Below are 15414 nucleotides of genomic sequence, written 5' to 3' on the forward strand. Positions count from 1 at the left end.
ATATGGTGCCCCTGGTGTTGGTCTTTCACTCCGTTAGGTACTTGAATTGATAAAGCTACCTTAGTTGTATTCATTGTGGGCTTCTTCTCACCCTTTGCAAATCTTTGTAGGTCCTTGAACAGTTTCAGGCATATGGTGATTCTGTTGTACGAAAATATGGGCATAATAAGCCAAATGTTCAGCAAGTGGTTAAGGTTAGTAAGGAATGTTTCAAGTGGTTAATTCTTTTGGCCAGAAATATGGAGAGGATACTACTATCCTTTCTTTCTTACTTTTTTCCATGGTATAAAACGTTTTCCTATGCCTAATCAATTTTCCAGGCATATGAGAGAAATGGAGGACTTGTGGTCAAAATATCACCAATTACACTTGTTGGCAGTAGTAGTGGAATGGTATGTCAATAACTAATATGATATAATACCTACGAATTAACCACTTTTAAATATAATATTTTGTTAATTTTAGAATCTTTTAGTTATTTTTATTTAAGTTTAGTTTGTTTTATACTTTTTATGTGATTCTATGTTTTTATTTGATTTTTATACTTATTTTGCAGTTTAGGAACAATATGGAATATTGGGATATTTGCCAAACTTTAGGAGAAATTCTGGCTCCAAATTGGTTCACTCTCCGAAAAAAGGAAGCTAAGCATACAAGCTAAAAAAAGTCTTCAAGCCGCAGCTAGATAGAAAACGAGGGCACGGCGAGAATTTAAGAATTGCAAAACAGAAATATTAAAATACAAGCCGCGGCATGACATGTTTTGAGGCCATGGCCTGCTTACGTTTCCAGTTTTACACGTTAATTTTTGGGATCGAATTAGAGACGGATTTTGGGACTCTTAAACCCTAATGACTCCATACCTATAAATATGAATGATTAAGCCTTATTCGGAGAGAAGTTTTGAGTTTTTCATGGAGGCAAAAGATTTAGAAGGAGGACGAGAATTGGAGATTGACTCTTGAGTTTTATCTTTCTTAACTTTAACTCTTCTCTTAACTTTGTAATCTAAGAATGGCTGAATACTTTTGTGATTTTATTTTATTTTCAATGATGAACTAATTTCTATTCTAGGGTTATAATAGAACCCATTCATAATATTTAATTAGTTTTCTTTCTTTCTTCTATGATCTCACATGTGATTGTTTATTCTATCCAATGTCTAATGCGATTTAATTAACTGGCCATTGATTGAATTGAATTGGTGAAACTTAATAATATCGACAGAGTTATTTTGTGTTCATGACCTTGATAGAGTAACATATGCTAATTTGAGATAGACAAATACTCACGTTGCATGTGCATCCCTTATGAGAGCTTATTCTTAATGAATTCTTCTTGATTTAATTCTCATAGACATATAGGGAGTTAGTTTAGAAAGGTATTTTTACATGACCATCGACAGAGGCTTGTAGAGAATTTAGTGTTCTTGGTAACAATCATAGTGGATTAATTTATCATAAAGGGAAGGAGAATTCAATCAAGTGGATTGTTTGGGGGAAATTATAAACTTAGGTTTCATCACTCATTGATTTTAAATCTGTAAATTTATTCTGTGCATTATTTCATTGTTTATTTTTAAATCCAATTTTTTACTTTTGTTTAAATAAAATTAAAGTGAGATAAATTGGTAATTAGCAATAGATTGGTATTTAGTTTCCATGGGAACGATACTTTCTTATCACTTTATTACTTGTTTCGATACGTATAATTGTGTGCGTAAATTTAGACTACAAGTTTTTGGCATCACTGCGAGGGACTAATTTATTAATCTTTTTGTTAATGTTAATTCAATCATATTTGATTTTAGACCAAACTTTTCTTTGTTTTGTAGGTGTTTGGCTAGTGTATGCGTAGTACGGGAAATTCAGAGCTTGTTCCTTTGGATTTTGAGATTGAAAAAACTTGTCGAAGAAATAGAAAGAATAAGCGAGAAACTTCTCAACACCATACAATGGCCGACCGAACTAATGGTAATGAGGTTCCTAAGTCTATGTGGGACTATGCTGTTCCATTGGTGGATGTGATTTACATTAGTATTCGTCATCCAACGGTACAGAACAACAATTTTGAGCTCAAGCCGGCTACTATTCAGATGGTACAAGCATCTCAGTTTGGGGGTTCACATGTTGAAGATCCCAATGCACATTTAGCTAATTTTTTGGAGATATGTGCTACTTTTAAGTATAACGGTGTTGATGATGATGCCATCCGGTTGCGACTATTTCCATTCTTATTGAGGGATATGGCGAAAAATTGGCTGAACTCATTACCAAGGGAGTCTATTACCACTTGGGATGAGTTGGCGAAAAAGTTCCTCTCTAAATATTTTTCTCCGTAAAAAACTACAAAGTTGAGGAATGATATCACTACTTTCGTGCAGTTAGACAGTGAGTCTCTCTATGAAGCATGGGAAATGTATAAAGATCTAATTCGGAGATGTCCTCATCATGCTCTACTAGATTGGTTGATCATCCAAATTTTCTACAATGGGTTGGTTGGATCTATTAAAACGAATGTTGATGCTGCAGCAGGTGAATCTCTTATGGCAAAAACATTTGAGGATGGGTATAATTTATTAGAAGAGATGGCCTCTAATAATTTCCAATACCATACAGAGAGGATGAATTCAAGAAGAACAGCAGGAGTGCATGAATTAGATGCTTTTACTGCTTTGACTGCTCAAGTGGCATCTTTATCTAAAAAGTTGGATTCATTTGGAGTTCATGTCATTCAAACTCCTATTGTTACATGCGAGATTTGTGGAGACAATCATTCAGGAAATATGTGCCATAATAATCCAGAGTCTCTAAATTTTATTGGTAACAGACAAAATAATCCATATTCTAACTACTACAATCCGGGATGGAAAAATCATCTGAACTTCTCTTGGAGTAACAACTATCAAGTTGATGCCTCTTCATCTACAAAACCTATGTTTTAATCGGGTTATCATCCTCAAGTTCCCCTTAGAGAAAAGAAGCCTTCTTTGGAAGATCTAGTACATCAGATGGGAACCAATACTAATCAGTTCATGACAGAGACTAGAACTCAACTCCAAAGCCAAGCAGCTTCTATTCGCAATATGAAAATTCAGTTGGGTCTGCTTGCTTCAACAATTAACAATCGTCGTCAAGGAACCTTGCCTAACAATACAGAGACTAATCCGAAAAGAGATGGTAAGGAGCACTGCAATGCTCTCACATTGAGGAGTGGAAAAGAGCTGAATGATGTTGTCAAGGAACCAGATATTTTAGTGGCAAAAGAAACAATTTCTAAAGAGAATGGTGAACTAGAGAAAGAAACTATAAACTAGGAGCACAAAAAGTCGGGCTTAGAAATATTACTCCGTACAACCCACCCCCACCATTTCCTCAACATTTCATGAAACAACAACATGACGAGTAGTTTGCAAATTTTTGAATGTATTCAAGAAATTGCATATTAATATCCCATTTGCTGAAGCTCTGGAGCAAATGCCAAGTTATGTCATGTTTATGAAAGACATCTTGACTAAAAAGAGGCAATTGAGTGAATTTGAAACAGTAGGTTTGACTGAAGAGTGTAGTGCTATCATTCAAAGGAAACTTCCAACAAAACTTAATGATCCAGGGAGTTTTACTATACCGTGCACTATAGGTAATCAATTCTCTGGTAGAGCTTTGTGTGATTTGGGGGCTAGTATTAATCTAATGCCATTGTCTATATTTCAAAAATTGGGATTGGGAGAAGCCAGGCTTACTACTATGACACTCCAGTTAGCGGATAGATCACTAAAGAATCTAAGGGGGAAAATTGAATATGTGCTTGTTAAGGTTGACAAATTTATATTTCCTGTGGATTTCATTGTTCTTGATATGGAGGAAGATAAGGATGTTCCAATCATTCTTGATAGACCATTCTTAGCCACAGGCAGAACTCTAATTGATGTGCAAAATGGGGAGCTTACTATGAGAGTTCAAGATCAAGATGTGAAATTTAATGTTTTCAAAGCTATGAAGTTCCCCACTGAAGAGCCTGAAGATTGTTATAGAATTGATGCAGTGGACACATGTGTTCGACAAGACTATGAAGAAACACTCTCATTTAACCAGCTTGAATTAGTAATCATTAATACATACAATGAAAAAGATTTGGAGTGTTTGGAGTTGGTGAACTACTTGGAGGCTATACCAAAATTCTCTCGTTCTAAACCAGAAATTGAATTGTTAGAAGTACCACCATTAGGTTCTCATTTGAAGCTGTCAACTCAAGAATCATCATCATTAGAGCTCAAGTCTCTTCCTAGCCATTTAAGGGAGTTGCGAGATTACAAAAAAGCATTGGGATGGTCCATAACGGATATTAAGGGGATTTGTCCTTCTACCAGCACGCAAAAAATCCGTATGGAAGAATATCATAAGCCCTTTATTGAGCACCAACATCCGCTTAACCTAATCAAGAAGAAGGTAGAGATCTTTGATGTGTGGGGAATTGACCGTCAAAAATCCACCATCACTCTAGCAAACCTGGAGTGACTTCAGACAAAGTCGGGCTAATGACTTTAAAATAAGCGCTTTTTGGGAGGCAACCGAAGTATTTTAAACTCTATCTCTTCGTTTATTTTGAGTTTCATTAGTTTTTTTATTATAAAAAAATAAAAGTTATTAGTTTGTTTTTATTATAATTTTTAGAATTCTATTTAATCCTATTTAATTATGTTTTGTTGAAACATGTTGGGAGTCTCTAAGCAAATTAACTGCAATAGCAACATGACACAAGTCATTGGTAGCACAACAGAAGCTTCTACTCAATCATAGTTGCAACATTTAAAGCAGACAGCAGTTTTGATCTCTTAGTTCGAAGATGCCATGGCTTAACTTTTCTCAGGCCAAGGCATTAGTCCGTGACAGAACTGATCAGAAATATAAAAATGCAGACCATGGCATGATACTCTACTAGGCCTCGGCCCAAAAATCATACTAACATAGAAAAGGGTTACACTTACCCTAATATTTCGAATGTTACACAATTTCACAACCAATCTTCTCTTCGTGCCTCAACGATAGAAAACTCTTCATCTCTCTCCATCTTTTCTAGCATTATTTATACGTTTCCCTCTCAATATTCAAGGGTGGCTAAAGAGAGATAAAATCCGTGAACATGATTTTATCAAATTTCAACAAATCTTCCATTCAAGGGTGGCTAAAGAGAGATCAAATCCGTGAACATGATTTCATCAAATTTCAACAAATCTTCCAAGTACTTTCTTTGCCGATTTAACCAAATCAAGTGGAGTACCATCAGGTTTTGTCTATAAGTTTTACATTCAATTAACCTATATTGCATATTGAGTACAAAAATATTGACTATTTGGATTGGAAAATTTGACGGGAGTATTTGATGGATTTAATTGGTGATTGACGCTAAGTGATTGAGTGGAGTGATTGATGTTGGAATGGGTATTGGATTGTTTGATTGATGGAGTATTTTGTGCTGCAATATGTACGATTTTTTGTGACAGTAGCTGGTATTACTAAATTTTGGGGAGATCATTAAATTTTTGTGCATACCTGGTATTTGTGAAAAGTTCAATGACAATGAAAGAGGTTGGGAAGGTTAAGTTGTTGAAAATTTTGGGGGTTGTTTGATATACATGGTGCTTGCTGGATATAATTGAGTGCAATTGTGATACTTGTCATTTCGACTGTTGGTGATTGGGTTACGATTACTTGTTGTTGGAGTCGTGATTTTTGGCCACCGGTTGTGAAAAGTAACATAACATAAACTTCACCATTTCATCACTACCACCAGGATTGAATGACAATAGCAATGAAGATGACGTAGATGATGCTGATGACTCCTGACCGCCAATAAATATGTCAGGGAAGTTCTTTCACCTACCTTTGGTTCTAATTGATTACATTGAGGACAATGCAATAACTAAGTTTGGGGGTGGGAGTTGTATTTTTTTGAAAACTTTTTTTTTTATCTTTATGTTTGCTTTAATGTGTTTAAGTTAGTATTAAATTTTTTTTTTTTGTGTTTTGTGATGATTTTTGTTTAATAATCTACAGCCAATGATAATGATTTTGATTGAATATATACATGGTTCTTGGAAAATGATTGAAGTCGAACTTGTCTTTGTGCTTGACCCTAATGAAATTCAGCATTGTTTTGAACTCTTTTACATTGAGCTTAAAATCTTGATGCTCTTGGTTGTTTGATACACTTGAGGAGTGTTTATGCTTTTGAGTGTGATCCATGATCTCAATGAACTCTAGAACTTATTTGATTGTTACTCGAGATGAAATTCTAGGTTGCACTTGATTAGGGACATGATTTAGGCCATTTTTGGATCGATTGAGCCTTTTAAACTTACCTATGTTGATTTTATCACCAGTCTTCCCCATTGAGCCGTGTCTCCCATGTTCTTTGGCACCCACAGTTCTAACCAAGCCTTTTTGTCTAATTTTTCCAAAATTTGACCCATCACCTCTTAGGCATATTGATTGCTATTGGATAATTTTGAGCTATGCAAATAAGGGTTGAAGGTGAAGTTTCGAGAATGTGGAAGGCAAAGTTTCAAGAATATTCAATTGAAGGTTTGGAAAATACTTATGTTGAAAAAAAAAAAACAAAATTGTCTCATTACTACATCCCTTCTTGTTAAAGAATACATTGAATCAGATAAGTTTGGGGGTGCAGTGGGCTATAAAAAAAAAGTATGAAAAAAAAATGAAAAAAATGGTAAATAAAAGGTTGTCAAGGGAATGAAGTAAAACAAGATTGAGAATGCGGAGTGACTTGATGTTGAAATGTAAGTTTGCGCTCTATGAGAATCCTAAGAGATTGATGTGTTTAAGGGGTGATCTGAGGCACAAAATTTCCTTTTATCCTACCTTTAACCCAGCTACACATTACAAGCTGAATAAAAGTCCTATTGATTCTTGATTGAGTGACGACCTACATTAGTGGAGAATAGCATGAAAAATAAGCCTATGGAGTTCATCAATGTCAATATCTAGAGATCACCTGTGTTTATGCTTAATTGCATAAACTGATTCGAGTTGAAAACTGATTAAGTGATAAGGAGTTGCTTGCACATATATAGGGGGTTCAAGGTGAGGTTGAATGACATTTGGGTTGAAAATCTAAACTGTTTCGATTTTTAAAGTTTTTTTTAAAATTTTGAAATTTGCACAATCTTTGAGGCAAGTATGGAAAATCAAGCTAGTATCATCACTTGTGTTTTATTTGTGTTTTAGATTTCTTTCCCTTAGGTTTTTTTTTGTTTTTTATTTTGCTCAAGGACTAGCAAAATGTTAAGTTTGGAGGTATTTGATGAGTGGGTTTAATACCTGCGAATTAACTACTTTTAAATATAATATTTTATTAATTTTAGAATCTTTTAGTTGTTTTTATTTAAGTTTAGTTTGTTTTATACTTTTTATGTGATTCTATGTTTTTATTTGGTTTTTATGCTTATTTTGCAGTTTAGGAACATTGGGATATTTGCCAAACTTTAGGAGAAATTCTAGCTCCAAATTGGTTCACTCTCGGAAGAAGGAAGCCAAGCATACAAGCTAAAAAAAGCCTTCAAGCCGCAGCTTCATAGAAAACGAGGCCGCGGTGGGAATTCAAGAATTGCACAACAGAAATATTAAAATACAAGTCGTGGCATGACATGTTTTGAGGCCATGGCCTGCTTACGTTTCCAGCTTTACACATTAATTTTTGGGGCTGAATTGGACACGAATTTTAAGACTCTTAAACCCTAATGACTCCATACCTATAAATAAGAACGGTTAAGCCTTATTCGAAGAGAAGTTTTGGGTTTTTCATGGAGGCAGAAGATTTAGAAGGAGGACGAGAATTGGAGATTGGCTTTTGAGTTTTATCTTCCTTAACTTTAACTCTTCTCTTAACTTTGTAATCTAAGAATGGCTGAATACTTTTGTGATTTTATTTTCAATGATGAACTAATTTCTATTCTAGGGTTATAATAGAACCCATTCATGATATTCGACAGAGTTATTTTGCGTTCATGACCTAGATAGAGTAACATATGCTAATTTGAGATAGACATATACTCACGTTGCATGTGCATCCCTTATGAGAGCTTATTCTTAATGAGTTCTTCTCAATTTAATTCTAATAGACATATAGAGTTAGTTTAGAAGGGTATTTTTACATGACAATCGACAGAGGCTTGTAGAGAATTTAGTGCTCTTGGTGACAATCATAGTGGATTAATTTATCATAAAGGGAAGGAGAATTTAACCAAGTGGATTGTTTGGGGGAAATTAAAAACCTAGGTTTCATCACTCATTGATTTTAAATCTGCAAATGTATTCTCTGCATTATTTCATTGTTTATTTTTAAATCCTATTTTTTACTTTTGTTTAGATAAAATTAAAGTGAGATAAATTGGTAATTAGCAATAGATTGGTATTTAGTCTCCATGGGAACGATACTTTATTATCACTTTATTACTTATTTCGATACGTATATACTAGCGTGCGTAAATTTAGACAACAATAGTTTTTGTGATTTTTATTGAGTTTAGTCCCACATCGGAAAATCATTGCTTTGTCTCTCTCCTTATAAGCTCTTGAGCCTAGCCTAGACTCACTGCCAATTGGTTTTGAGTTGGACTCCCAAACTTATCAATTTTCACTTTGCAATCGTCTTTGTAAGTTACGATTAATTACTGAACTCAACATGCCATGTATTGAGAATTGATTGAGGTTAAAACTATTAAGAATTGGACCCCCAAACTTACAATTATACTTGTTGGCAGTAATAGTGGAATGATATGTCAGGAACTAATGGCGATGGTTTTTACCAGCATTTTTAGGCTAACGACAGTGTTTTTAGATCAGACTTTACTCCAATATCATCGAAGCCTATCATCAATTGTTATTTGTGAAAGATCGTAACTGTTGAAACATTAGACAACTCTCAAACCCATAATCAATGAAATTAACCCACAAACTGATCCTCTTTGGATTAGTTTGTAGAGGTAGAGAACAAAAGAAATGTTGTCTATTCTGTTATTGTTGAATGAGAAATTGTTGTACCTATAAATTCACACATATCTAGGTGTTCAAGATTATACAGTAGAAAACCTATAGGTCATGATTGGACCTCTTTCCTGACTTCTTTAGTACTGAACTATTAAGTTACAATCCCAAACATCTAAAAAAAATTCGAATTTTTGGAATAGATATACATGTGGGTTGAGTTTTTTTTTTACGGGTGCCAAGAACATGCTGCTAGATTTCAATATGAAATTCTGCTAGATCCCAATGTCAAGAAGGTTACAAATTGAAATTCTGGATTATCCTTTTTTTTTCTTTTTCTCTAGTATGCATGTTCCTAGATTTCAATATGAACAAAGTTCTCTATTACAGCCAGAGGATTGGGATGAAGTAGAATTCATTCCAGATCCCGACGATAAGAAACCCAAGGTACATAATTGTTCTAAATATGAAATTGTACCCCTAAAAACAGAACAAAAATGGGTAATAAATTTGAGTACTATACCTTGAATGAAGTTGAAATGTTAGATTAAATGGCGGATTCCTATTTTTATTTCGTTGTATTTGTTAAGGTTAGCATTTTTTGCTTTATTTGAATGCAAGCATGTATGGCTCTTGGACCATCCATTTGTGAAGAGGCATCTTCCAATTTCCTTGGTATCTGGTTCCCTCACTTTGCATAGTGACAGGAGACGATCTTAGATTCACCTTCCATCAACATTTGATGTTCGAAGATAATTAAGGTAAAGATCATTTTAGATATCAAGTGTTCTATTTACAATGGAGATTAACTTGACCCAAACATACAATTCATTTTTGATGGTCTGAATACAATTCATTTTTGTTTTTCTTTGAACCTAAATACTGTAATCTAAAAAGTAAAAAAAAAAAAATTCCTACAATTTTAATTTATACAATTCACTAAAGTGGGCCAATTATTTTTTGTGTTCTATTCGCACTATTTTAATATAAAATGAACCTGGCAGCAGTATTATGCCAGGTTCATTAATAATGTGTATATATTCTAAATATATGTTCATGCATCTCTAGCTGAAGTCTTTGTCCATTTGAAACTATTTTGTTTTTTTGTGCATTTAGAGAGCTTGCTTATACGTTTGGTGGTCTGAATTTGTTAGCTTGAAGGAAAGTAGCCAGAAAAATAGTTGAACTACATATCTATGTTGTGACGAGTTACATATTGTGTGGAGAAAAGGGGAAGATTACTGCAGTAATTCAATGGAAGCCAGCACTAGACAATTGGAGGCCTAACTTTCTCAACAAAATGGTGAGTAGATGAGATTCTCAACTAGTCAGACATGATTGGGAGTTCAACTTTTATATGAATGTCCGTGTCATAAGTTTGACACTTGCATCCCTTAATGCCATGGCAAACACTTTTTTGTGCCCAACTTACTAGATGGATATTGGGTTTACCCTTTGATGACCCTAGACAACAAAAAATGGCCTAAATGGTGATTTCTAGCCCTTGAATTTTATCATTCTTGTAGGTGGTCTTCAGTCATTTGATTTGACCATGCGTTTTTGGTATACGAATCAACATATTGAAATCACCAATCAGGCTGATTTTGTGTAGGCCCACTGAGAGGTGAGGCATTTATCCATGGTACCAGTTGGCCTGAATGTGCCACATGGTAATTTTGGCATGGGACCCATGCCAGGTTCTCGCATTGAGCTTTAAATCATGCACCAAGCTAGTCATGCACCTTCTCACAGCAACTAAGTTCAATGATGTGAAGTCTTAAAAAGGGACAGCACTCTAGATGGCCCCTGAGGTGTGCATTTTCCCTTTCAAAATGTTGTATTCTTCTGCATTTTGTTGTGGTAATTGTGTAAATTTATTTTATTTTATTTTTCCTTAACACCTTCACCGCTTATCTGATGATACATTAATCCTATTTTTCCATTCAACTCTTATCTAAAGTCATATCATCATGGAAAGCATATTGCATTCTGTATTTGTGTGGAAGGGGAGCTAACTGTTTATCCCGTTTTTCCTTTTGATTTATTTTTCCTCGTAATAGCTACATGGAGTCGGTCAATGAGATTAATGGTCTATTGCTGGTTCTGTTATGATTGAGGCATGATGTGGTTGGGTTTTCCCAACTTTTTATTGGACAGCCCTGTCAATCTGTTGTGCTTATCCAAAGCTTGTTTATTGGTGTAGAAGTTTTGTATTAACTGATATTCTAAATTGGCAGGGCTGTGTTGTTTAATTTTTGTACTTTCTATCGTACTTTTATACCCTAATAAGCCTGAAAATGAACCGGGCAGCAGTATTATGCCTGTACAGTCCTTTTCTCAACTTGTAATTCTTATTTATTTTCTGTTTCTATTGCTAAAAGATAAAACAAGAAAAGAAAAATTCTTAAAACTTGTAATTGTAAAGTTAGCACTTAGTTTTCATTTACTTTTTATTATTTAGCTTAACTTTTATTATGTTTCAGGGCAAGGTTTACACTACTCAGTGTGAGGCCCTCACGATGGTTTGTGCTCAGGTAATGTGTAGTCTATACGTCCTTGTTCATGTTATATAACGTAAATATTTGGTCGTATCATCAACAAACAGTTTCATAAACATTAGAAAATTGTAATACTCATCAAATTTTTTTTTTTCTGTAATAATACTTTTCACAAATCTCAGACATGGTCACAGAATTTACAAGCACGCTTATTGCTAGATAAAAGAAGAGTTTTCAGTTGGTAAAATTTTATATGGTTAAAAAAATTTGTTTGCTGAGTTCTACTAATCAATGTGTTACAACCTTGCAGGTTATGGGGAACCATGTGGCCATTACAGTTGGTGGATCAAATGGTCATTTTGAACTCAATGTATACAAACCACTGATTGTTAGTGGCCTTCTACGTGTACGTTCTGTTTTACAGTATTATTAGGATATATATTTGGAAAAACAGAGTACATAACAAAAACTTGAGAATCATTTTGGCTCTTTTAGTGGCAATATTTGATACTTTGGGGCGTCATGAAATTTCATATTTTGGCCCTCAAGTCATTCCATGCGACTATTCTATACTCTTTTTTACCATCTCAACATGACAATGGTTGGTATTAAGAAGATTGCATTTTGTATTTGCAATGATTTTGATTTTGGAAGGGAACCACAGTGCCATACCCTTTTTCCAGATCCAAACTATTAAGGGGAAGAGAAGTTTTGCATCATGGCCCATTTTTTGTTTTCAATTGGTGGAGGTAGTGAACTTATCCTGTGATGATGGATTGGTAACAGTAATTAGTAATTCACAAGAATGTAATACATTCTTATGTAGTGCAAACAAGCCTAAAGACTCTCTATAAAGTATCTAGTATTTCTTTGAAAACATAGTTGGACAAAGTGAGCTATAAGTCTCTCTACAAAGAAACCCAAATTTTCTAACTAGTACTCGGGATGAGAAGAGAGCCTACCTACAAATTGAACTGTGACTTTCTATCGTATCCTATACGACACTCTAAAGGTTACAATTCCTGATATTAACAGTTCGATCGATTAAAATCTCATACCAAACTCAGCTCGATACATTTTGATAACGACAAAGCCTAACCTGAGTTTGAAAAGTCACAAATCTATTTCTCAAGATACAAGTAACACAATTGGGCCAGCTCAATACAAGGCCTATAGCGAAACTTCAAAATGAGGCCTTATTTATATTTAATATATTACTATAAAATATAATATTTATATTAATTTTTCTTTTTTTTTGAGATGCCAAATTATTAATTAAGTTTTTATATTCAATTGTTTTTTAAATATAGAGATTTTTATTTTCAAGTAGACATACTTATAATTAAAAAAAAAGCTTACAAATAAAATAATTATATTTATAATGAATGACAAAATAAAATTAAACTAAAATGCAAACCTTCAAGAACAATAGAACCTGGCATCTTAAAAACGAGAGAATAAGTGAAACTTTATTCTTTGTTGCATAGATTGATTGAATATCAGTATTATACCTCGTCCACCACCAATTCACCAATAATCTCAAGAATAAAATCATGGTACCTAGGATCGGTAAAATGAAAAACATTATTCAATATCTTTTTTAATATACAAAAAAAAATTCTAATTACAATAAAGAATTTTTTTTTAAATAGTAAATAATTAAGTAAAATTATATTTAAAATTGATATATTTTATTTTAATAGACAAGATGTTACAATTAAAACTATTTTTAATTAAAATAAATACAAAATTTACCTAGATAAGAATACCCTCTTTGTGGTTCGATCCAGCAAATCAATACAATCTTTTGTTAATTTTTTCAATTGTTTGTAAAAAATCGAATGATAAATTATGAGTTAGAAAAAGTGATAAATGAAGATTTGTGTTTTTCATATTTATTCTAAAACTTTTAGAGTCCAAGGGTAAAGGGTTTGATTTCTTTATATTTATTTTTCTCTTTTTCACCAAGTTTGGAAATAGAATTGTTTTATGTATCGGAAACTAACCATTTTCTTTGAAAATCTCCAAAGGGGATGGATTTTGTGTTATTTTTTAATTTTAAGTTTAAATGGCTGTTTTAAATATTTAGAAACCATCAAATTTTTTGGTTTTTTTAAGAATCGTAATAATCTGACTATCACACATGGCACACCAATAGATTATTCTGAGGTGACAAGTTTGGGGATAGTATAACTGTGCTCCTCGATATACACAATTGAAACTTCCCCATAAAAAAGTGTATCCCCAGGAAGTTGGGTATACCGAGGAGCACAGATCTATCATTCTCAAACTTGTCACGAGTAGTCAATTGAGTTTGCCACGTTATATAGTCAGATTATGACAAGTCTTTTTTTTTTTAAGGAAATGGAGCTAACGTGTAAGAGAGAATAATATCTATAGAATATATTTTTTTTTTTGAAAACTAAGAATTTTTGTGAATATGAGATTTGGGAGATCTTATCTATTATATATATTTTATATAAACTCCCTAATTAATTGATCTTTTACTTTATCTAATCTTTTTTAGTCCGTATTTTTTAATTCCCAACATTTATTTTCTGTGTGACAATGTTATTAATAAGACATATTTTGATTAGGTTTTTGTAAGACATTAGATCATAGCAAATTAACAATTTTTTAATGAAACCTCTTGTCTATTAAAATAAAAGAATAACTTTGGTAAATAAAATTAGAAAATATCAAATTTAAAAATTTTTTTGTTGTATTTTTGAATTTGAAAAATATATTTTCACTTAATTATTTACTATTTTTTTAATTAGATTTTTTATTATATTAAAATAAAATATTGAATAATGTTTTTCTTTTTAGAGATCCTTGGTACCATGATTTTAATTTAGAGATTATTGGTGAATTGGTGGTGGACTGTGTATAATACTGATATTTAATTAATCTATGAGAGACCACTCCCTTTTATCTTGATTGGTTGTCTGGCTTTAATTAAAGAGAAATTTATCCAAACGGTACTGTTTTCATAATTAATTATCAAAACGGTAAATTGTAGTAATTAATTCTGAAAATGATAATTTACCGTTTTCGGAATTAATATTTTTTATCAAAACGGTAAAAATAGTAAAATATAAATTTTTTTATCGAAAATACCTTTTTTGTTTTACATATGTATTTACCATTTTAACCTTAGAAATAAATCAAAATCCAACCAAATCCTTCTCTTCTTTTTAATCTTCCCAATACTAACAACAACTTGAACTTCGTCTTCTCCATCTTCTCAAATCTAACCCAATACAAATGACACCAAACAAAAATATGAATGAGGCGAGGATTTTTTTCGTAATTTAAGTCAACAAATAAAAAGAGGGTATATATATAATATTAAAACAGCTGTACCACTTCAAGTAGCTGCCTACGTACCCAATTAGGGATCAAACTTTCGTAGTTCTTACAACTAAAAAACGATTAAACAAATACATTAGTTTACAAAAATTGACATCATCGTAGAGATTAGTACATAGATGAGAGTTATTTTTTGGATTTGAACATTCACTTAGTATAAACAACCAAAGTTTTGTCAAGTGTTGTGGTGAACGTATCTTAAACTAAGGACCCTTAGAAATGAGCCGGATTCTTCACACATACTTTTCTCCATGAGGTTGAGTGTTCTATTTGTTTTGCACATTAATGGCCATGCGCTATATCCTATTTTTATAAGTACTTTTAGAAACGATCTAGTTTTCATAGGAAACGACTTGATTTCCTTACTCATATAGGTAAGTTCACTTGAAGTGATTCTGTGAGTCACTACTTACAATTTTAGAACTTATTAAGAATTTGCATCCATCTTTTATCTTGTAGAAACCAACACTAGATTTAGAAAGTGGGGTAAATTAGTTCTAGTATCCTGTTAAACCACTTATTTGACTTGTTTGTACCCA

General features: G+C 32.9%; 1 protein-coding gene, 1 long non-coding RNA gene and 1 other non-coding gene across 3 annotated transcripts; 2 read left to right on the forward strand and 1 right to left on the reverse strand.

Moving 5' to 3' along the window:
* Window positions 1–2350: 2350 nt before the first annotated feature.
* LOC147404866 (small nucleolar RNA R71) lies at window positions 2351–2457 on the reverse strand. The gene has a single exon (XR_015178186.1). It is a non-coding gene; the product is annotated as a small nucleolar RNA R71 (small nucleolar RNA).
* Window positions 2458–3476: 1019 nt separating this feature from the next.
* LOC147404867 (uncharacterized) lies at window positions 3477–4517 on the forward strand. The gene has a single exon (XM_086437922.1). The coding sequence runs from the start codon at window positions 3477–3479 to the stop codon at window positions 4515–4517; it is 1041 nt and encodes a 346-aa protein (XP_086294048.1).
* Window positions 4518–10009: 5492 nt separating this feature from the next.
* On the forward strand, window positions 10010–12204 carry LOC147404868 (uncharacterized). Its single transcript, XR_015177263.1, has 3 exons — window positions 10010–10308; window positions 11489–11539; window positions 11814–12204. It is a non-coding gene; the product is annotated as an uncharacterized LOC147404868 (long non-coding RNA).
* Window positions 12205–15414: the final 3210 nt, after the last annotated feature.

This window comes from Akebia trifoliata, chromosome 4, assembly GCF_017979445.1.
Source record: "Akebia trifoliata isolate Shusen 1 chromosome 4, ASM1797944v1, whole genome shotgun sequence".
NCBI classification, from domain to species: Eukaryota; Viridiplantae; Streptophyta; class Magnoliopsida; order Ranunculales; family Lardizabalaceae; genus Akebia; species Akebia trifoliata.